General features: G+C 38.6%; 1 protein-coding gene across 1 annotated transcript in view; it reads right to left on the reverse strand.

Moving 5' to 3' along the window:
* Positions 1-25,274, reverse strand: part of si:dkey-22o22.2 (neural-cadherin) — a 152,661-nt gene that overhangs the window by 12,857 nt on the left and 114,530 nt on the right. The window contains exons 17-24 of the mRNA XM_041988730.1: positions 17,339-17,622; positions 11,319-11,948; positions 10,237-11,233; positions 8,065-8,158; positions 4,470-4,654; positions 3,849-4,087; positions 974-1,251; positions 170-384 (exon numbers count right to left, since the gene is read on the reverse strand). Of these exons, the coding sequence (XP_041844664.1) occupies positions 170-384; positions 974-1,251; positions 3,849-4,087; positions 4,470-4,654; positions 8,065-8,158; positions 10,237-11,233; positions 11,319-11,948; positions 17,339-17,622 (2,922 nt within the window). The remainder of the gene's footprint in view (positions 1-169; positions 385-973; positions 1,252-3,848; positions 4,088-4,469; positions 4,655-8,064; positions 8,159-10,236; positions 11,234-11,318; positions 11,949-17,338; positions 17,623-25,274) is intronic.

Consider the following 25,274-nt stretch of genomic DNA (forward strand, 5'->3'; position numbering starts at 1 on the left):
CAGTATTTTCACAGCAACGGGGCAGCCAAACCTGAGAACCTCAAAAAAGAAACAAAAAAAAACATCACACTGCTAACAAAAGAAACAGGTGAAAAGACTTTAAAGCACAGAGTTTTAAAAGCTGGAACAGATGATGCTTTACAAACCTGCTCTTCAGAAGTAAACTCACCTACTGCAATGAAGTCCTCTTGCTCTCCAGATTGGATGAGGCCGAGTGGTCCATCATAGAGGAGCAGACCATTGGCTGATTCAGCCAAGAACTCCAGGGAGATGTGGCTCTGGAAACAAGGCTTGATGGGGGGGAACCAGGCATAACCCTGACCCCCAAAGCTGTGTTTGGTCTGCTGGCACTCAGGGCCATCAAACATGGGAGGACATGTACATCTGAGAAACAGGAGAACCATTATTTTTTGCCTAATATTTCCAGCATCCCCTGTTTGTGTTTATCTTGTTGGTAAAGGATCATTAACACTACTAAAAAGTTTAAAAATCTATTTCTAAACAAATATTTAACCTCTGCAACCCCTACTAGTGTTGAGCTAAAAAAAGAACTAAAATACTTTGGAGTGGTATTACTCCATGTGAAATTATTAGATTTTTAAAATGTCTGACATACATAAAGATAACCAGTGAACACATGGGAAATTTCTAGTTTCTTAGTTAGCTGCAGACGACCAGCACAGTTCAATTTACCAGAGAGTGAAAGATTATAAAAAAGATGTGCCCTGTATGTGTTAAATGCTACAACAGTGTTTTTGTTGTAGCTTAGTTTTAAAGATAAAGTACTAACCATGCAAGATATGTTTATAATGTCTGCACACTTATAACTATTTAGACAATAAAGCAAAGTAAAAACGTGAGAACTGAGCCAGTAAACTCATCATTAAAACACATCATGAATGGATTATAGTGCTACATTTATATGTTTATCACATGAATGAAAATTGTCTTTTGACCACTCCCTTACACCTACCGGTATCCCAGCGATCCATCCTGACAGGTGCCCCCGTTGAGGCAGGGGCTCACAGAGTAAGCAGAGCAGGGCAGGTGGATTACCTCTCGGCCCTTGCAGCCACACTGTGCAGATGAAGTAGCCGATAGCGACACCAGAGAGATGTTTCCGGAGCTGAGAGCCACTGGAGCCTGGCTGAATGAAACATCATTGCTGCAGCCTCCAGACTGACTGCAGTCTGTATATGGACATTCGTCCACACCCACCTGTGAGATGGACAGACCCAACATGCCTTCCAGCTGTAGGGGTGAAACAGAAATGATATAGAAACAGGGAAAAAAAGTCATATTTATGAGTTTAAGTGTTACAAATGAAAACTATTTCCAATAAATAAATGAGTAAAAGAAACTAAAACAACAGACTTACTTAGGCTTGATATAAACAAACATAAGGCCAACAAAAACATAAGACTAGCATGTGTCTAACCAACTGGCACAAACAAGTAAGATTACAGAGGAAAATGCCAGTGAAAACAAAACAGGAGAAAATAATGGTTTGACATAAATTGTACAAAGTGCAGAAACCACTTTGTCAATGGCAAACAACCAATTGAACAACAACAACAACAAAAATATTTCAACTGTTTATAAACTCTGTGTCTCAGTCTTTTAAAAGTAGGATGAAACAAACTGAAACTAGCATGAATTAGCATTATCACACAATTAATATTAGCATTAAAACTACAACAAGGAAAGCCAATGCTTTTCTTAACCTAACAATGCTAATAAATAAAACTAAAACAGAAATAATAATAATGATAATAAAAAAAAAAAAAACAGAAAAAAAGGACAAAAACTAAAATGACCTTTAAGCTATATTAGCATTAAGAACTATGCCAGACTACAGTAAACAGTTCAGGCTAGAAATAGTACAATATTATTGACTGTAAAGAAAAGGAAATTACACTAAATCAAAATACCACAATTTATATTAAAGTCAGGACAAAACATCTAAACTGAAACTGAAAGAAAAGTTTGAATTAAACAGAAGTGACAGTGGATAACCAAAGCTAAGCCAAGTCTGACGTTAGCTTAACACATAAAGTAAAACACAATCATAGCCTACTTTAATTTATCTAATCAAATTTTTTGATGAAAAAAAAGATTAATAATTATTCTAATAAAAAAAAAAACATAGTAATTAAAACTAAATTCAGCCTGACAAGCAAAACATACAAAACAAGCTCTGTTTCAGTGTAGCAAAAAACTACTAAATATACAAATAATAAAACTTAAGCTTGATGTAAAACTTAATGAAAAACAAATATAGACGATACAACTAAAATAGCATAAAAACAAATATGACAACAAGTCCTAGTGCAAACTAAAACCAACAGCACTGAAGTCATGAACAGTGTTTGAACATATTAGAGAATTTCAGAGAATGGCAGCATCTTTCTTTGATCTGATGTCTAACTGCATCAGTTATCTCCCTTAATGTTATTTATGCACTTTGGTGTTTCATTGTCGTCTCCCCCTTTTGCTGTCATTTGCTGTCTGTTGCCAAATTCACCCCTTTCCCTGCTTGTCATCCAGATTCTTTTCCCCTGTTGTCTTTATGGGTGAGAGGTTTTCATCTGAGTCCCTCAGGGTTTCCTGTCTCTGTGTGTATTTCTGTTTTTGGACTTTTGTGATTCAGTTGACACTCCCCAGGCAGGGGCTTCAGTTTTAGCTCCAAAGTTAGGTTCAGTGTAATTCTTTTGTGCCAACTCACTGTTTATCTGACATTCTTGTTCTAAATCAGCCACAAATACTAATCTTGAGAAAAATAACATTTTGCCTTTCTTTTTCAGTGTTTGATATCCAAGGTATTTTAAATCATCCAGAGTTTTCTACCGTTATCTTTTATTGTGAATTGATATCTTTGAAACAAGTTGCATTAGATTGTAAGATCTAATCTATAGTTGGATCTGTCCAGACACTTTAATAGGACAAATAAAGATTTCATGACTTGAATAGGTGACTCTTTCAAGAAAAGTTTCATTTGGCAGCCCTGTCACATAAGATGGGTGCATCCAACATGGCCTCAAATTAAAAACCTTGCTTGTTCCTATAATAACATGTTTATATTTGCTAATTCAATATAATATAATCTATTATCATTTTGTTAATTTGCAGATGTCCTGTACCATCTTATAATTTTTTATATAAATACTTTTTATCTGTCTTTCTTTAATTAGCTAAATATTCTAGTATAGCTGTTTTACTTTATGTTGTTACTGTTCTGCTTTCTTTGTTCCTTTGCTAGCTTTATGAACTTTTTATAGTCGTATTAACTAAACATCAGCTGAGAAACTGATGGAAGTTAGAGATTTGATTATGACCATGCTCAGTGGATTAAGTGTATGTACATGTACTGCATTTGTTTGACATTTGTTTACAAGGTTTATAAACTTCAGAAGTGAGGTGAAATCAGCAGTGCTGTTGTTTTGATGTACTTGAAATATTCATTCATGTACACCAGTGCAGCATGGGAATCAAAGTATGAATACGTGGCAGTATAACACAAAAATGGGCACTTGCAGGAGCAATGTGTTAACATTTAAATATATTTAAATATGCATCACCATTACTAACATGAACATGTATGAGTGTGAAATGGTTAATGTGTGATGAATCTAGTACCTGCTGAACTGTATTCAGATAAAAAATCAAAAATCTTGCAAGTCCAAAAGATAGCTCTTTAGTTACAAAGAATAAATTCTAAGACCAATGGGAAAAAAAAGATTACAGACTAAAATGATTAATTTATATAAGAATTTATAAAATTTTTAAACTGGTATGGGCAGATAAAATATCTAAATGTAAATTCAAATGTATTTTAATGCTGTCCTCACCTTGGGTTTGTTGGCTGCCACATAGCCGTGGAGTTTCTCTGCCTTGTAGTACGGAGAGCCATGTGCAGCGAACCACACATTGAGTGCCTTTTCACCCTGCCGGCCTGCATCACCTACAGAGAAGATCTGAACGTTCTCTGGCAAAGTCTGCAAGAGTTGAGACAACATCCGACCCAGACGGGAGAACTGACTTTCCTCACTACCAGTGCTGGTCCTGAAAAACTCCTCCATTGTCAGATCTGAGAGAAAAGGAGAAGGAAAACATATTTATTTATTTGCACGGGCAAATCTTCAAGGTGAATCAGAAGCAGGAAAAAAAAGCAGTGGAAACACTGAATCAACGGTGGGAATAAAACACAAAGAGAATAAGAAAGAGACAATATAACAAAGAGTTTGAGTTCTTTTCTGTCTTATTGGTACTGATGGAGCTTGGGGATGTTGACAACGTCAAACTGGGACCCTGCAGCACTTTGCCCCATTACTATGGCAACAATCAGGACCATGCAAATGTGCTTTTTGTGTCAGTTGGTTGAAATGTCATCATGCAATTTTAAAAGCGTTGTTACTTTTTTGTTCAGAGAAAGTTTATTTGGATATCATCATTGTCACAGTGGGACTCACTGTTCAGGCGGATGGAGGCGGCTTGCTGCAACGCGTCCTGATGCAGCTGTATGACATCAACCTGAGCAGTTGAAGTGACGTCTGGCCAGGTGTGATCCGACACCCGCACTCTCAGGCGATACGAGCCGGGAGGGGTTCCCTCTCTGATACTGAGCTGACCTGAGCTCTGGTTCAGACTGAACAACCTAACAGAGAGACAGAAAGATTAGTTTAGGTTTCTCAAAACAGATACAATCAGGTGAAAAAAATATGGAAAATGTTGTGTGAAATTGTAGGGTCTTACACAAAAACATTTTAATCTCTTTTTAAAATATGTTGTTTACATTTTGTTTCTTTATGAAAAAAGATTTTTTTTTAGATTTCAGATTATTTCTGTTTACTTCTTCTGCATGAATAATTATTATTTTATTCCAAGAACAAATCCTTTTTCATAGCGGACTTTACAAGTCGAGCTTGAGACAGAAACCAGAGGTGGTGTTTACAACGTGTTTACAAAAGTTTTGTCAATGAGTGTGCCAAATTGAGGTTATCTTTAAAGCATATGTTTTCTCTTGGTCTGTTTCCATGCAGAGTACTTCTTTGGCCTGGGAGCTTTGGATTTTTTCCCCTAATTCTTAGCACTAGAGTCCCATTGCAGGGGGGCTAAAAGCCAAAAAGAGTGATGGCAGGGACCCATATCAATGTTTTTTTAAAACCTCCTGCAAAGTCTGAAGAAAACTTTGAACAACGTTCAAAGTGGCTGTCTCAAATGGGAGTTGGATAACATTTAAAAAAATTTTATCAAGTGTGGCCAATAATTACAGATGTTAGGGGAAAAAGAGTTAATCTGCCTTAAAAGACTTTTGCAGAGTGCTGCACGTAAACACATTCAACACTGGTCTGTTCAACTTTACTATCAAGAATGGTTCTTCAAAAAATCTCTCTTGGGTTTTGTCAAATGAACAAGTGTTAAAATGTTGGGAAAATATTTCTTTACAGCTTCATGAAAACAAAAATTTAGAAAGAGTTTATAGTATCAAATATAATTAGAAACGTCCAAACTTGTATCGAAGACAGCAGAGATTTATTTCTTTACTAAGATATTGAAGCAAAGCACAGAAAATCAAACAAAATAAAATCAAGCCTGAGTTGATGCTTCTAATCTAATCTTTTTTTTTCCTGTTTTAACCATGTCATCTGAAATTTGGATAAAATCTTGCTCTGATGGGATTTCTTAGATCCGACTATGACCAGATGGAGGTCAGTTGTCAAACATGGATCCATATGTGGGGATTCTTGATCTGGAAAAAAAACTGGCAGACGACTGTGTGACAGAGTCTGTCCCAAACCTGGTCCAGAATCTGTGCCACAAGGTCATGTAACTGCTTAACCTCTTCACGCAGCAGCAACCTTTAGAGACCAGACCAGGCGGGCTAATTAGCCGTTACCAAGCTGAAGCCAGTGAGAGTCCAGCCTGTCTGTTGGTGCTGTTGTAGGAGATAACGTAGTATCTCCTGAAATATTTTCTTACAACAAGTGTTTCAAACTGGAGCAGTTCAATGACAAAAAACAAATAAAAAATATATAAATCTCAGACACATTCAAAACAGTCTTTTGTACTGAGGCAGGGTGCAGATATCTTCTCATTTCTATATGCAACATGCAGTTTTTATTGACGCTCTGTGAGGTGACATGCTATTATTGGCCAATCGGGACTTCTTCATCTTCATCTTTGCACTTCTTATGTTTCTCTCGGTTTTCTTCTTTTCTATATGTAAATAACCTTCAGCCTAAACTCAAGCCATTCTGTGAACAAATTGCTATCTCCTGGATACAGTGATGAGCGAAGCTGGTTCAGGAGCATCTATGGTAATTCTCTCCCTGGCGGTTCCTTTGTTCTCGCCGTTTCTCGTCGTCCCTTGTTGTCCCTCCTTGTAGGTATCTCATTAGAAGAAAAGGTGGCAGGGAGCGCAATCAGGCTCTCCTTTCAATGAGTCTGCATGAAGCCTTGCCTCATCAAACAAAATGAGTGCGCCCTCGCTGCGCTTCACTGGGAATTTTCAATACCAGTGGTTATGAAGTATTAATAGCACTCTTCCTGACAAGTCAGATCCCCTTTCCAATCTTTCTCTCCTCCCTGTTCTCTAAACCTTTCATTCTCTATCCCTCTTTCTTTGTTTCTCCCTTCAAACTGTCTCTATTTCTGATTTCTCATCTTTTTTCCCCACATCACCTTTGTACTGTCTCTCCTTCTCCATTTTAAATTTGTCAGTTCCCGTTCAGCTTTTATTTTCTTCATTTTTTTTTCCTTTTGCTGTTCTGCTTTGTGAGACATGAGAGGAGAAACTTTACAAGGGGATCTTCTTTATGCTGGTTCCAACACATCCTAAAATTGCTTTACATCTGCCATTCTCTGGTTTCTTTTATCCGATACTCCTCATAGTGTTTTCAATGGCAGCGTAGAAAAAAAGATAGCCCGAGTTACGGAGTTGGTTTCTCGATCCTTTATGTATATTACACTAAGAACTAAACCCTTCTACTGGTTTAAATTTACCTTCTGTTCTCATAGGTTATGTTTTGATTCACATTATTTTTCTAAACACATAACAGAATAGGTTTTTATAAAACCAAAAAAAACCCAAAAAACCAAATATTTATCTTAACCGTTTCTGTCATTTTCTTCAACAATATCAATAGCTAGGCCTTTTCAGGCCCTTACTTTCCTGTTGTCCTGCCCACTCCTTTGTGATGAATTATCTGTCTTCGTAGCGACGTTGTTATCTGCGTCTGCTAGCTTAATTTTATTTTGTCTTGTTTGTGATCCATTTATCATGTTTCTTTATTGTTAATCTTTGTTTACAATTTTTTCTTTCTCAGAATCCATAAATCACTTTCTTATCTCACCTTATCTCTTATTTTCACCTCATTGCATCAATGTTAAGTACTTTTCTCCTTGTCTATCCAACTTTGCTTTTTATTTATATATTTCTACTTCTCTGCATTTGTACCTTATTTAAGACCAAAAGAAAACTGAACCATCATTATTATTTCTACCATTTGCTTTAACTTGAGTGAAAATGACAACATATCTTTCATGAATTTGTTTCAGAATTAATTAAATTTGTAAGAATGGACCTTTGAACACAAAGAATATTTCATATAAAATATGATTTAGACATAGAAAAACTTTGATTAGAAACCCACAGTATGATTGTGGAGTTCTGTGATGTAAAAAGTAGGATGTGTAGCTCAGCAGGTTATGAACGAGTGTTTGTAATAGAGGGATTTGAGTTTTAGTACAGCCTGGATACATGTTTTCTTTACAAAAAATCTCACTAAGTTATGGACTATTATTTAATCATTGTCTTTAAACTTCTAATGTTTAACTTTTTCACTGTTGAACACAGCCATTCAACTAAAAATGCTTCCTGGGTCTTTGGCTTTGCATTGCTGTCTTATTACATTACAAAGAGACCTTGCTCTCCTTCAAGGCCCTCTATTTTACTTGTCTATCATGCAGAAATATAACTCATCCATTTCTACTTTCAACACCATCACTCTTTTTGCAGGTCACCTTTCAGGTCTTTAAAAGTTTCACAAGATGAGATCAAAGTACCTGGTTGATTTGCCTTCGAACCGGAATACTTTCTCACTCCAGTCATCAAGGTCAGGGGATTGAATTTGTCCAAGTACTGTCGTCGGGAGAATACCTGTCAGGAGGCGGAAAGTAGAAGACACGAAAAAAGTTAAAAATATTTTAACTAGAGGAATTAGTTTTGAACACAAGGATTCCCTGTGGTACAACCTAAATATTAAAAGTGAAAGGAAGACTATAGAAGCTTCTTTAAAGAGATAAGGTGATGGACTATGCCTTATTGGCAGGCATGGTCATGGTGCCACAGCACAGCAGGAGGATGTGCTCACATTAGAATCACTTTCACTGTTTTTCCTCCTCACTCACAAAAAGCTAAACACAGTGCTGTAATCTCTTTAGCCATGAAATCAGCTACTTTTAAAAACCCCTCCTGTTTAGGTGCCTGCCAAGCCTTGGAGTTAAGCTGGAGTTAATTGTTTGCTTCATGGCATGTTGTCGAGGTACGTGATGGATTCGTATTAGCAGGTTAATGTACTTTCATGTGGAAAGGCCCCTAGAGAGGGAATCTACTTAAAATGCATTACAGAAAACTTTAGTTTTTCCAGCAAATTACAGCAGCAGACAGATGGTAAGAAATGCTAAATAAGTGATGCGGGTTGCAACGGGAGGCTGTGAGCAGTCGACTGTGACAAGTACAGTCTTAGCACTCAGGAGGAGGTGGGAGGGACACAAGCGGACCTGAAGGTTAAAGGAGCCCATCTGTGATCAGAAAGCCACCAGTCTGAAGACCAATTGGGAAAATCAGTTATGAGTGAATGACAAATGTTCTCTAACAAGCAAAAGACTGCCCTGAAGCAAGGCTGCCTAACCCCAACTTTTTAGCTTGAGTACAATGTGTTGGGTTGCACTGTGTAGCTCACAGATAAATCAAAGTGAAATAAAATACTGCAGGAACAACAAAAATTTAAATAAATAAACAAAATAAATAAATAAATAAATCATAAAATCTGAAAGAACTAAATTTAGAAGGTGTGACGAGTACAAGGGTGAAGAAAAAGGCATCATCAGCTTACTACTTCATTTCCACCGTTCACTTTGATCCTAAATGCTGGAAAGGCCTAGAATCCATTTAAAAAGTAATTTGCAAATATTGCTCAAATTGAAATGGAGGCAGTGCTATGGTTCACAAATTACTGCCACTTGCACATTCTAGATAAATTTAGGTATCCTACAGGCATGCTTATGTTTTATATGATGTTTGTTCTGTTTGAAGAAATGAGTCACAATAAGTGAGACCATCAAATTTTTGCAAATCGCAGCTTTCAAGTTGTAACCAAGGCGACATGTACTCCTTTTCCTTTGGCTGTTCAATGTTTGTGTCCAAAATTAGCCAGTTTCTTACTTAAGGTGCTTTAGAATGGAGGGAATATCAGCCCAAAAAAGTAAAGAAACAAAAAGTTAAATATTTTGACTTTACCGCTAGCCATCAGTGTACTTTGCATCCACACTTTCCGAAAATTGCTATGGCCTAAAACCCATGAGTAACTTTTTGAAGAGCAATTTAGCTATTTGGAAATGTTATTTATCCCTCAGAACTGGGGACAACACAGCTGAAAATGTGGACTAACAAAGATGACAAAAGAATAACTGGTTGGGGGTTTGCAATAGGCATTGCACTCAAATATTTGGCCTTATTTTAATTAACTAATAAATATTGTTTTATTTCTTTTAGTGCAGCACTTTGAAACAGTTATAACAAAGTGCTTGTTACTATCATTATCAATGCTAAAGAGGGAGGCATTAATTAATGTGTAATTCACTGAAATATTCCCCTTTCAAATACTGGTGTACAGACACAAATGTGTCCCAAAGTATGCGCTACTTATGGATGCCATGATACTCGAGACTAAAAAAACATCCCCAGGTAGGTTTGGGCAATATGGCCTATAACTGATATCTTGATATTTATTTCGCCTCATCCCGACACACAAGTTAAACTGTATCTTGATGTTTTGAAATCTCCTCTAAAACACTGTGTAAATTCAAATTCAACATACATAAAACAACACAGTAAGATTTAATTAAACTCCGGTCAATTTAACCTCATAATGATTTTTCATTTTCAACAACATTCTCATTGAACTACACTGTACTCTTACAATATTAAGCACAGCAATAAACACAAAAGCATACCTTCATAACTGTAGACAATAAAGTTGGTGTGTCCAGGTAAGTGGGGGTGGTCATTCCTGTCACCAATAACAACTGTCAGTGTGCTGGTTGAGCTCATCGGAGGAGAGCCGCTGTCAATCATGAGAACTGGGAGGCGGTATTCCTTTTGGCGCTCACGATCAAAGGTGCGGAGGGTGGTGATGGCTGCACTGCCATTTCTAAAGTCTGTCAGATTGAAATTGGTGGCATCTGATGTGAGCATGAGGAGCCGGATGGAGAATGGACCACCATTGGTGGAGGTGTCACGGTCAATGGCATGAAGAAGCAGGGAAGTTTCATTCATTCGCACCACCTGGGGTGCTGCCATGTTCTCCCAAACAACAGGCTTGTAGGGGGTCTCAAACTCTGGACCATTGTCATTAATGTCAAGTACAGTCACCATTACAATGGCAGTACCAGTGAGAGATGGACTGCCAGCATCTGTTGCAAGGACCATTATCCTGTGCTGAGAGATTTTCTCTCTGTCCAGTGAATCAGCCACCACCACCCATCCTGACTGGTCCACCAGAAACTGACTGTAAGGGTCCGACTCTTTGGAAATACTGTAAGAAAAGCGGCCATTTTGACCTGAGTCCAGATCAGATGCTGTGACCTGAGCAACAATTGTCCCCACAGGGACATCTTCTAACATGGCAGGTGACTCGTAGAACTGTGGGAAGAAGACAGGAGCATGATCATTAGAGTCTTCCACTTGAACAAGACAGTAAGCCAGGCTGAAAAAATCCGCATCTTCAGCCTTCAGAGTCAGATTGAATGTCCTCTCATTGGGTTTCTCAAAGTCGACCTTCTTCTTGAGTTTTATCACGCCACGTCGATTCACTTTGTCTGTTTCCACAAAGAACTTCCTGTCCTCATCTCCACCGACGATGCTGAAAGTCACAACAGCATTCTCACCCTCATCCCCATCAGTCACAGAAACTACAAGAACTTCACTGTTCACCTCGAGATCTTCAGTAACCTGATGAAAACATAGATGTATATGATGTATCAGTACTAATGATGCTGAAAGAAAATCAAGTTGCGTTTAAAGCAGGTTCACTCACCTGAGTGGTGTAGACCCTCTGTGTAAAAATGGGTGGGTGGTCATTTACATCTGAAACCATAATAGTGGCTGTCCCTGTCCCTGACAGACCTCCTCCATCACGAGCCTCCACCACTACCAGATATCGGTCTTCCGACTCCCGGTCTAGTGAACGCAGAACTGTGTAGATGGTCCCTGTAGTGGCGTTGATGGAGAAGAGATTGAGGTTGATCTCATTGCGAATGTTCTTGATGATGCTGTAGGTAAGCATGGCATTCCTGCCCTCATTGGGGTCATCCAGGTCCATTGCACGCATCTCCATGATGGAAGTGTCAGCAGGTGAATTTTCAGGCACTTGGCCAACAAAACAGCCGTCTACTTCCAGAGCTGGACATGGGAAAAAGGGGGCATTATCGTTGATGTCTCTGACTTCTAACAGCACATCAGCAAATCCTGTAAGTCCTGCGCCTCCTTCGTCTGTGGCAAGAACAAGGAATCTCCAAGCAGGACGCTCCTCACGGTCCAGGCGACGTTGAGCGTAGATTCTTCCTGTGCGTTCGTCAATGGTGAACTCGCCATCTGCACCCTGGCCATGAAGAGAGTAGCGGAGGGCAGTTTGATCAGCTTCCTGATCAGGATCTGTCGCTGACACCTGCACACAGGAAACACATAGGAAAATATGAAACACAGCAACAAGTCACCAGCAACATGACGCCCCCTGCTGGGTATCCTTGTATTGCCATAATCTGGGCAAACAAATCAATAAACGATTACACTTCAAAGATAACTTTTAACTGTTGACTAGGGGGTATTCCAGGAAGCGGGTTTACTGGCTTTGTTGACCTGGACTAAACAGTAATCTTGTTTTTTCTGTTCTGTTGTAAGACGTAAGGATTTGCAACCTCAAACACAGGCTTTATCACAGGATTTGGTAAATCTTATTTCTGGAAAACCACACTGGATGCATAATCTACATCTGTGTAAGAAGACAGCTCACCAGGGTCGTAGGGAACAGTAGTGAGCATGTCTGTAGTATGTAGTTTAGTTTTTAAAATTTATTTAATTCTTAATACAATCCAACAAAAAAAAAAATGATAAAATATAATCCAAAAGCAAGAATAAGAAGGAAAAAACAGAAGAAAAATCTTATATAAACTGAACCTTTTTTACATGACAATATAAATACATATACAAAATTTAAAACAAACAAATGTAAAATAAAAAAAGGCTAAAATAGTCTTTCACCTCTACAAGGCTTGCATCACTTTAAACCATCCCAGCACAACACAACAGAAGAAGAACCATTAACTCGTATATTTATTTAATAAAATAACCAAAGTAAAATAATATAGGTTTTAGCTAGATGACGACCTAAATTAGCTGTTATCTTTCTGTTGCCACTTCCTTTCTCATGCACTCATTTGCTGCACTGAACAGTCAGTAGGAATGAGCCCTCTCACCGACAGAGGCGACCTTGCTTCTACATGCTGAATTGCCAATTGTTAGTTTGATGTAAAAAGCTCCCTTGATAAAGCTGGCTAAAGATTTGATGGGACAAATGTAGTTAGACACACGAGAGATACATGATAACACAAGCTGAAAACATCAGCATCCACTGAGCTGTGTTCATGAATAGAAAGTAACTGTGCTTCGTGGGTGCATATAGTAGTATTTGTGATTAAAAACTCTTGATCAAGGGCACAGCAGAGCCTTACAGTCACAGAAGGGGATCGCTCATAAAAGCAGGGTGATAAGAATCAGAAGGTTTTAATCCCAATTTATTCATACAGAGTTGTTTTCCTACTATGAACTGGGATTTTACTGACAGAAATTCTGACGTTTTCACCCAGTGAAACCTTTAAAGAAAGATTACAAAACCTTCTTTAACAACACGGCTCTGGATTCTAACTGATTCTCAGTGGAAACACAAACATTTTCATCTCTGTGGCATTTAACAAAAGTATCTGAAGGAAGGAATTTTATGCAGATAAAAACTTCATTTCAGAGTGGCCTTCATGAAAAGTTTTTAAACATTTTGTCTGGGTTAATAAAACACTTTCATATGAAACTTATTATCATTTTCTATTATTTAATTTTTAAACCATCTTGTTCTCTGAAGCAGGGGTGGATGTAGAAATTAAAAAAAAAAAGGGGGGGGGGGGGGCATTTGCAGGGACAAAGACTGAGAAAATCACAAGGTTCATCAGTGTTTTATTTTGCAGGTAACTTTGCATAACTCTCACATCTAGTGCTTTTTATTACTTTTACATCTTCATAAAAAAAGAAGTTCCCTTTTATTTCCATTTATTTCTACCTGATTTTATGTCTTTTTATATCTTTTAATGTTTAAGTTATTTTATGTTCAGCACTTTATGCAGCAGCAGCTGTTGTTAAGTGCTTTATACATAAAGTTGGCGTGGCTTGGCTAAAATGTAAACCGTTTGGATAGACAAATATTATCACCTTTAAATTCAAATTCAAAAAACTTTATTTGTCCCCGGGGGCAATTTAAAACACAGCTGTAGCAACAGTACATAGCGTCAATGCTTTCATCATGAAGGAACTGCTGACACAGTCCAGCCACATGAGGCTGAGCATTGTCATGCATCAGAAGAAACCCAGGTCCCACTGCAGCAGCGGTATGATAGTGGCTATGAGGATGTCATCCCGGTACATAATGGCAGTCAAGGTACCTCTGGCTAGCACATGAAGGTCTCTGTGGACCTCCAAGGATATGCCTCCCTAGACAATCACTGACCAATGCTGGAGGATGTTTGCAATCAATAGCACATCCTCCACGGTGCCTCCGGACTCTCTCACATCGGTCACATGTGAGCCTCCTCTTATCCATGAAGACCTCAGGGCGCTAACGGCCGATCTGCCAATTCTGGTGTTCCCTGGCAAATGCCAATCGGGCTGAATGGTGTTGGGCTGTGAGCACAGGCCCCACTTGTTGCCGTCGGGTCCTCAAACCACCCTCATGGAGTCGGTTTCGGACAGTTTGAGCAGAAACATGCACATTAGTAGCCTGCTGAAAGTAATGTTTTTTAGGGCTCTGGTAGTGCTCTTCCTGGTCGTCCTTGCACAAAGGAGCAGAATGTGGTCCTGCTGCTGGGTTGTTGTCCTCCTACGACCCCTTCCATGTCTCCTGGTATACTGGCCTGTCTCCTGGTATCTCCTCCATGCTCTTGACACTGTGCTGGGAGACACAGCAAACTTTCCACACTGAGCATTGATGTGCCATCCTGAATGAGCTGCACTACCTGAGCAACTTCTGTAGGTTGCAGACACCAACTCATATTACTGCAAATAGTGAGGGCACTGGTAAAATACACATGAATACAAAATCAGCCAGAGAGACAGGAAAATGGTCTGTGGCCACCACCTACAGGACCATTCTTTTTTAGAGGTTGTCTTGCTAATTGCCTCTCATTTCCACCAGTAATCTGTTTCATTTGTACAACAGCAGGAGAAATTGATTCACAATCAGTGTTACTTCCTAAGTGGACAGCTTGATATCCCAGAAGTGAGACTGATTTTATTTTTTGAGCAGTGTATATAAAGACAAACACACTAATAATAGTAATTTTAAACATCAAACAGCGCTTTGGGTAAAAAAGTTCTCATAAATTATCTTACACTGGTTAACCAAGGCTTAACTAACATGAAAAAAGTCACACAAAAAAACAGCAATTTCCGAATGTCTTGGCAAAAAAAGTGCTTCCTCAGATGAGAACTGCAGCTAAAGGTTATTCTTCTTTACATTTGTTGTGGAAAGCTGCTCAAAGCAGCCAAGTTGACATTTCATTTCAAGTCAATAACATTCTTCTTAATAAGAAACTATTTCTTTTTGTTCTTTTTTTTTTTTTTTTTTTTTAAGCTGGCTTTCTTATCAAAACAGTTGAATTACTTTTTCATTATGTAGACATGTCAAGCCCAGCAACTAGAACATGCAGCAGGGAACTGATTGCAGCAGCTGCCCCTGCACCCAGGGACTCCACAACACAGGAATAAATATTTCTCTGTTGCTTTGTCCTGTTTGCTTAATTAACCTGCCTTCCTGCTATCTCTCTGAACAAGAGGACAAGAGCAGCAACAACAAGACGAGCTCTCACATCTGTCACCGAGACACACAATGCAATTAAAAGTTAATAGACACTGACAAAAGCAAGAAAAAGTACACTTTTACCCTTTCTTCTCCTCTTTTCTCACCAGAGGGTTTGTTTAGAGAAGCCTTTGAAGTCCCCTCTTCCCTTCCGCAGCCACCTCCCCCATGTTAGCTCTTTCCGTTCCATGACAATGTGATGCAGGTACACAATATTGAAGATGAGCGGCGGTGGCACCACAGCGGAGGCTGTCGCACAGGTGAAGTCAAGAAATATTCATTTCAAATTGGATTTTCTCCTCCGTTCACTATCTTCTGAATTGTATTAGTACATAGGGCTGGAAGCAGCGTGCATTGAGGGAGGGCTCGTCTGCTGTTCGCCAGAAAAACTACCGAGAGCGTTGGAGAGGAACCAAACGCACATCAAATCAATTCCAGCAGGCGAAGGGGAGCAGGCCCAGGTTGAGGACTCTGTGACACTTGCCTCGCTGACAGAGATTACTTTCCTGCCCTTCTAGATGGTCTTCCACCTTTTTAATCTGATTTAACTCGGTGGCACATGCAAATTACGGTGAATTACCAGAGACAGGTGTGACGAAAGGTGGATGAAAGCCACAAAAGAAAAAGGTCATCGCTGGCTTTTCAGAGGCAACTTTTCAGATGGTGGCCATTTCCTGTCAGGGGGTTTTGTCTGTGTTAAATCTCAGTGCATCTTTTAGCTGTTTTTGTGTTAAACAGTGTAATACATGTGTGATGTATTAGTATGAGGACACTGGATATCTGCTGAGGTATCGCTTCAGGCTAATTCACCTCTATGTTTCAAGCGTAACTAATACTATTAGATTTGTGTGCATCAAACCTGATATATTTTCACATATTGTTCACATAAACTTGGACATTTTCACAATGAACTCCTTTATTTTGAGGGTGCAATCTGGAGGTGTTACTCTCTCAGATTTACATTTTATGATGTTCATCTGGGTTGGGTGGAAATGTGATCAGTGTCTATAGTTAAAGGGTTTATTTTAACCAGTAAAAATAACTGCCATGCTCTCAAGCTTTCAATTAAAATACTTTCTGTATCTGCCTACACAGTAAAGGGTCATAGAGCAACATGAGCTTATACCAGCATGCAATGGAAAAAAGGAAGAGTATAACTTTTCCACTTAATCAAAAAGTAATGTACTATAAAGAGTTTTTAACCAGTACTAATGCTGATCCTCTTAAAATAGAGCGTAAGCAGTATTATTGTTGTGGTCTTTTGAAAAAAATAAACTCTGTGACACAGATGCTAACTTCAACCACAGAGTTGGAAAGAACAGATCAGAAAGAATGAGGACTTTACAGTTCGAATGTAAAATTAGGTGAATCATATAAATGCTAAAAATTTGATGCCTTTATAGAGGATGTGAAGTTTCACTAGATCTGGTTAGACTTTTCAGCTCAATAACACCTAATCTAGCCAGGTAACAATTGCTGCTTACGGAGGGTGAGCCTCCCTTACAAGATGGCGGTCATGCAGATAGCAGTTGTTAGAAGGTTTACTGTGATACTGATGGCTGCTTGGGACCTAACGCAAATCTAGCAGGGGTCGGTGGTAGTGGTCTGAAACCCAACAGAAATGGATGAGAGACATTTCTGTGCAGGGCTCTAGTTTCAAGTGGTTAAACTTAATTATATCTTTTATGTTTGAGAGAGATGCATGACAAAGCTTCTTAAAATTTGAAAAGTCAGTGGATCAAAACAGAGTTAACACTTTCAAGTCCTTGAATGTGTGATTTGGTAGCAATCTGGAAAATAGTCAAGTGAAAAAACAAAATATCTCAGAGAGGAGGACTGACTTATGCTCCCCGAGGTCAGTCTAATGCAAACCAACTTAAAACAACATTATCGGATGGTTAGTTTAACACCAGCCTCATACAAATACACTCACTAACCTCCAGGATGAACACAGGAAGCTGTGTGAGCTCCTCTATCACAGTGGCAAGATACTCGGTCTGACTGAACATGGGCGCCTCGTCATTGCGGTTGACCACCTGAACCACCACCAGTGTCTCGTTCTCCCACTTGCCATCGGAGGCGACCAGTCGGAGCTCATACCGCTGTTCCATCTCATAGTCGAGTGGCTGAGCCACGAATATGGTTCCCACTTCAGGCTCCACGTCAAAAGTCCCCATGGTGTTTCCAGAAGTAATTTGGTATCGCAACTTAGCATTGGCACCTGAATGGAAGAAATGGAGTTCTGGTTACTTATTTATTTATTTTTAGTTTCCCCAATTCTACATGGTAATACATTGCTTAAAAAATAAATAAAAATAAAATAAAATAAAATAAAATAAAATAAAATAAAATAAAATAAAATAAAATATATATTATATATACGTTCTTTGCCAGAGGGGCCCAATTATGTAGGTGTTTATGTTGTATCTTTCTATTTTATAAAAAGTAGCACCAAGAAATAAACTTTATTATTATTATTATTATTATTATTATTATTATTATTATTATTATTATTATTATTATTATTATTACTCTCAAATGTAAGTTGCTTTGGATAAAAGTGTCTGCTAAATGACTGGGAAAATTATCAAGAAAATGTTTTCTTTATCACTTGAAGTAGCCACACTTTTTCATACTACTGACAGTTTTTTTTTTTAACAACACACAAAATTAGTCTCCTTTCTCATAATGTAATGTCTCTAATCCAACAGATTTCTATTTTGTTCAAGAAGCAGGAAAACACCCATCTGTCCCATAAACTTAAATTAAAAAAGAGAGCAGGATTTTTACAGAAAACTAAAAACTGAGCTGTTGCCTTTTTTCAGCACCACAACCTCAGCTGTCAATTGGAGCTCACATTGTGCAACTAAACTTTTTGAAAGATACTGGAGTAAACACTCAGACAGAAAAACTGAAAAGAAACTCTTTGATTGGCAGCACACACACACACACACACACACACACACACAGACACCACCACACTGTGTGTGATATATAAATTGCTTATTCTTTCGCTTCAGAGAGGATTTCATTGACTTTCTAGGAGATTTCCCACTAACCATAACCTCTACCTTACTGTACCTTAACTTTAAACCAAGACTTAACAATAGAGAGTTGAGTTCATAAAATGTGAAATTTAAGTCCCAACAAAACGAGTACACACAACTAGATGTTTAAGCCCTTTCTCATCCCTTTCCTGAGCTGATCCCTGACTTTAAGACTGGGAGTCTCCTACTTGCTGGAACATTTCCAGAAAATCTCCAGTTCCATTATAGGGCATCCTGTGTGGATTTTAATCAGATGCAAGCACAACCCCAACTGACACAACTCCCTCCAGATCCTACTCATCTAATACCTAAGGAGGACAATATTATCACTCAGTAGCAAACAACAGGGAGCGCTGGAGGATTCATTGGAGCTAAATTCACAGTGTTGCCTTCAGGCTCTGTTCCCTTTTCACCACAATGGTCTGGTACAACATCTGCATTTCAGCTGACTCTGTCAGTCTCTCACACCTTTTTACCCTCACTTTCACTCACAAACGAGACCTCAAGATAAACACCTTCACTTGGGACAGAAACTCACTTTCCGCCTGGAGTGCTAACTGCCTCTCAAACTATCATTCCTCCTTTTTTTTCTACCACTTTCTTTTCTGTAGTTAACTTTTCCTTTCCTGGTCTGAAAATAGCACTAACAGCATAGAAAGTGGAGAGTGAATACATATTGTTAATGGCAAATTTCTAACACAGATGCTTAGTGATTATCTAAAAGAATAACAAAAACCTGTTTGAATTCTTGCTTGTGTTATTCTCATTCTCAGATAAAAGCGTCTGCCAAATGACTGTAGAATAGAAAAACAAAATAAATAAAACATTTTCATTCCGCCATTTTGCTTACTGATGGTCAATGAACTACTGGTCTTTAGTACAGTACTGTCCTCTGATAAGTACAAACCTCTGGAGCTGAAAAAGGAAGCCAACAGGATGAGCAACAAACAGCAGTTTCTCAAATGACCAGTAGGGGCTGGTTCCAAAAGCAAATTGGTTCCCAAAAGATTCCTTGTGTTAAAATGCCATTGCCATGTCAGATTTATTTTTCTTTCATGATAACTATCTATTGTTTACATGTTACTTTCATCTCTGAAAAACCAACAGTCAAAACCAAAAAGAACGACAGTCAAACGCAACACAAACATTCACAGCTATAAGAAGCCAGTGAGTGACATCACAGTGATCAAATCCATCACATGAATATGAAATTAAATCAAGTTTTGCTTATATTTTCTGCTCATGATCTTATTATTTTTCTTCACCAATCCCACAGATTTGTTTCTCTTAATTTTTTCCTATGCAGACATTTTTCTCCTGCTCTGTTTTTACAGCTGCATCTTTTCTTTTGTCCTTTACTTTAATTCTTATGTTATTTTTCTTTCCATCTTTAAAGATGTTCTCTCCTCTCTTTTTAAGTCCCATGTCATTCATCTTTTCTCTTTATGGAGTTTTTTTTATGAATCTTGTTCTTCTCCCTCAATTCTCAATTTTATTCAGTCCTCCTGCCCTCTTCGTTTTCTTAGTTAATCCCTTTGCATCTCTTATTTGGGATCTGGAAGTAAAGAAATATGCGCGCACACACACACACACACACACACACACACACACACACACACACACACACACACACACACAGATGCATGGTAATGGCCCAGAGGCAGGTCTGTCTGGGTCCAGCTTGCTCTGTTTATCGGCACCAAGGAGACTTTAGGAGACAAACACCATCTGTGGAGATATGGAGGACCTTCATTACAACACTGGTGAGTGTGTGTGATTGTGTGTGTAAGGGAAAGCTTAAGTGCACCGGTCCATCACAGCCTCTGAGCACGATCCATCATGACACTCACCGAGCGGCGCAGTACATGTGTGTAAATGCGAATGTGCGTAAATGTGTGTAAGAGGAGTAGCTACAGCGGTTTTTGCCTCCGGCAGCCTCCCTAATGATCAGGCTGGCCATATGGTGTTGCCCTCCTAGCACATACACATATACTCACAAGTGCACAAACACACACATGGATTCACACTAGGGGATAGGGCTGATTTAATTCACAGCCTAGCAGGAGACCCAAAATTGAGATTAAGGTCAGATCTCTGCTCCTCGTGTGGTGGACCGGAGGGGAGAGTCGTCCCTGAGCCCTGACTGCAGGTTGATACTCTGAAGGACTAAACTAATCACTGGAGGAAGTTTCATTCCGTTTCAAAATCACATTAAAAAAATATCACATGTTGCTGGCTCAAATGTCTGCAAGACATCCTGCAGGTTCTTCAAATTCTGTTGACTGCAGTAACCAGAAATCTGGTGGAGTGATTTATTATTGCTCGATACCTGATTCAAAAGTGATATGAAACATACAGCCCAGTGATGCAGGTGAGGAAATTTACTCTCCCAACTTTAACTACTAACATGAGCCCTGAAATTATATTAAAGGTGATCCAAATGACTCATTTTACACCTTTGAAATTTTCCTTTTTAAGCACTACAAATGAAAGCTAGAGCGGAAAAGATACCAATACGTTACAGGATGTCATAGCATGGCTATAAACGAGCAAGTAAATTACTTTTGTGCTCTGATGAGGCCACAAAGCATTTATAACTTCACAGATGGTGGCTGTGTCAAATGAAGTAATCATGACCCTGCTGTGACTTGTGCTACATTCATGTCAAATGGGACTTACTGTAATTACCACTTTCTGACTTCTAATACATTGTCATCTAAATCATGCATACTGTGTGGAAATTTAAGGTTTTAAGGAAAATTTCTGAAAATTCACATTCTTAAAGTCCAAACAAGCGACCAACTGAATTAACTGCTCTGATGATGGATTAATGCTGAATGTTAACTGTTTTTTCTGATGACAAAAGGATTTTTGTTGATGAATGTTGGTGTAACTTTATTTCTTTTTTATATACAGTATCTGTATACAGTGTCATCCTGTGTAGCTTGATGCCTTTTCAAGAGGTAAAGTTATGTGTATGAACAGAGATAGGTGTGTGGTTATTAACAGAGGTAATCTGGAATGACAATATTGCTACAAATAAAAATTAGAGAGCTAATAGGATCAGTGCTTCTGAAAGCTCTTGACGTACACACTGAAACGGTACAAGCGGAGGTTTTCTTACGTAATGTTCAACTTCATGTTACTGCACAAGGTAAAGCAGAAATGCATTTATACATTTCTTTTGATAACATGTGTTTTCATGCTTCCTGCATGGCCCTGTACAGTAATCATGTTACTGCTTTGAAACTCAAAAAGGGCTTTTCTGCATCTATTTTGCACAAGTATGTGTATAGTTTCCATAGGTGCTCCAGTTTCATCTTGTAATCCACATAATTACTTGTGGATTTAGCTACACCTCCAAGCTGGCCATGAGTGTGAGCTTGCATGGTTGTCTGTAATGCTTGAAGGACTGGCGACCGCACCTCTTGCCCAGTGTCAGTAGGGATAAGCTCCATATCGTGACCCTGAACAGGATAAAGCTGTTATAACCATAATCATCACCCCTAACGTTAAGTCTGTTTAAGCTTATGAGATGATGGGTCCAGAGAGTACTTAAAAGCCTGTTAAAAAGGAACAAAGCAAAATAAGCTCTCTGTAATTTATCTGTCAAGTTTGTCTTTAAGCCATTCTGTTTTCATTTGATCAGTTTGCATTTGTTTTGTTAGTATAAAGAGGCTCTTGGATGCAGTATCAAAGAGAGTGTTTGCAAACCTTACTCTATAACTGTTAAAGTCATTTTACCAGCAGCCTAGAAGATGGTACACTGCAGGAACTTAAGATAAAATTGGTGCTGATGATTTCAGCTGATCAGCTCATGTGCGACAAATGATTATGTAAATGTACAACTTGAAATACATTCATGTTCATTGTCTTGGCTCTGACCTCATTGCTTTCTCACTTCCTGCAGCGCTCCACTTTGGGAGGGATGATGATCCCTCCAAGTGGGAAGTATAGATTCAGAGCTTAAACTGGGGTAAGCAATCAGTGGGACAGCTTTCTGGTGAGCACTGTGGCAGGAGGCATCAAGTGCAGCAATAAGCAGAGTACTGAGAAGCTTAAACACCCCCATCATGTTTTAAAAAGGTGTGTTTAAAGGTGCGTGGATGCTTTAATTATTAAACTCATGACTTATGTTGACCAGTTGGTGTTTGGATCATGAACTATGGTTTTGTTCTTTTGTTTTTTTGTTTTTACCAGATCCAGTCATTTCTCATCATTATCACCATCAGCTTCTGTTTACATGGTAACAGCAGTCCTGGTCAGTCTCATACTCACACATCCGTTATTATCAGTCAGCCTCAGTGCAGCGGTAGGTGTTTGTTCGTGCTTACTAAACCCCGAGGCGACACTTAACTGAAAAACTGAACTCAGCAGAATTGAAAAAAAAAGCTTCTTGATCTCATTACCAGACGCTCTTAGTTCGGCAAATTTTCCACTAAGAAGACCAAAAGGATCCAGAAAACACGACGGGCGACAAAAGCTGCTGCGTCTAATCAGCTTTAGGGCGAGGAAGTGGGGGTGGAGAGTGGTAATCTAAACCCACCCCTCAGATCCTTTCCACCCTACCGTATTATAATTTCAACAAACACCAAATCAAGCTGAAATGAATGCAGGAAATTTATATCACATGTGTGAGCGTGAGTGTGTGTTTCCTCTGTAATTGTGTTGGTTGGAGCCACTGTTTATATCTGGACTGAAGGTCACTGGTCTTTCAACACCTGTCAGCTTCAACAACATACTGTGGTCGTAATGTGCAACACACACACACACACACACACACACACACACACACACACACACACACACACACACACACACACACACACACACACACACACACACACACACACACAGCTCAAGTCAAGGTGAAGGTGCAGCTGCTGCAATCAGAGGATAAAACCTCTTTACACTTTACAGCTCATCAAATCTCAGACTGCAGCTTTAACTCTTTCAGGAGTTTGATTCTTTACCTTCATTGACCCTAAAGTAAACACACACATATCCCACATATACACCAGTATAAGCAAGTCTATATGGGAATGGAAACGCCTCTAGCCAAGACACAAATTGCTGAACTGGTAAGTCAACCTTAAACTTGACTAATTCACAATATACACAAGATTTCTCCCTGTGGATTCGGCCCTGCTTCTTTAACCACACATGTGCACGATAACCAGCATGTTAGAGATGCTGTAAATACACATGAAACAGATGATGTCCACACCACTGCATACCAGTGACTATCACATCATTTTCCAACCAACACAAGTTTCATGCCAAATAAACCAAACAACTGGTCCTTTATTTCAGCTGCCATTTTAGTCAGAGTAAAGAAAAACTGTGATCCAAAACTCTAATGAGTGCGTTAAGCATCGACTGCAGCTGTTTGTTGTTGGTGGGTACATCACGGCATTATGCAGGATGTTTTCAAGTACTTAGAATGCACCATATTTGAGGGAAAAAGGCTTTCTGTCAGATTGTGGTAGAGTCTGTGGTAATTCAATTATTCATGACAAATTTTTGTATGGGCCTCCAGTTTTCTGCTGTAATTATATGGAAATGTATGATTATTTAATCACAAAGAGAACAACTCATCATTCATTCATCTTCCTCATAAAAATGAAAATAAACAAAGCACATCAAAAATACAGTACACTTACATATAAATAATATGTACCTGGTAGATGTCGTGTCCCCACCAAACAATCAACAAACAAAATCAGCATCAAAGCTATATTTTCTGTTCTTTTCCCCCCTTTTTTAAATTCTAATTTTGTTTTATAATTACAGTCTGAACTTTAGCACATTTACTTTATGTGTGATTTTGGGGGTAGTATCTTATTCGTGTGATAATAGAAATGAAATTATGAAGGTGCAATCATAGTTTGCCCAGCTCATTTTTTCATTGTTATTTTACTTGATAAAGTCAGACTTGGCTCTTAACGTCATGTTGAATAAACATGTAATTCTGCATGTTGACAAATCTGCTTTGTGGAGGCAGGAACTCCTCAGTTTCAGCAGGTTTTCATGTATAAAATAGAACTGATGCACTACAAAGTTTCTGCATTCAAGAACAAAATCCAACCACTTGAAAATGTGGAGAGGGTAAGAAGTTTATCCAGCATTTTTGTTTTTCCATTCTTCCATATTTTGAGTGCATTACTCCATTGTTATTCTTAAATTAGAGCATAATTAAGTGGAAGTTTTTTTTTTTTTTAATAAGGCCAAAACAATGAGAACAACATATAGAAGATAAGTGATAGATATTCAAAAACACGTTTAAGCCAAAGATATGCCTTCCTTACACTCAAAGTGCTGACTCAACTGGGATTAGATTGTTGGTTTTAGTTAATCCCATAAATATCCGCCACCTATCTGTCTGTTAGGAAGCTTTAAGGGGATATTTGAGCTAAGACAGCTCATTTTCCTCATCTTGGTCTGGGGACTCCCAAGTGTTACTGGGTGATTGGTTGTTTTTAAAATGGCAAAACACAAAAACATGGGGCTTTAGAATCTGAGTTTGGGAGGGAATCAGCAGGAGTTCGCTATCTTAGCATCTCTTAATCCCATGTTAAGTGCCTTCCTGAATCTTACAGGGATCAGTCTGGGGTAAATAAATGCTAAATCAAAACATTTCCAGCAGCAATTGCACATCAGAGAAATATAAAAGATAAAAAAACTGCTACATTAAACTAACTAGATACATTTTCAGATCTCAGCAGTCTCAAATCAGTGGGTGTGAAAGAGTGAGGAGACTTTATGAAGTCAACCTGTTAATATGTGGAAAATGAACTTAACAATTTGAAGTAGTTTGTTTTAAAAA

Source organism: Melanotaenia boesemani, chromosome 6, assembly GCF_017639745.1.
Source record: "Melanotaenia boesemani isolate fMelBoe1 chromosome 6, fMelBoe1.pri, whole genome shotgun sequence".
Taxonomy (NCBI): domain Eukaryota; kingdom Metazoa; phylum Chordata; class Actinopteri; order Atheriniformes; family Melanotaeniidae; genus Melanotaenia; species Melanotaenia boesemani.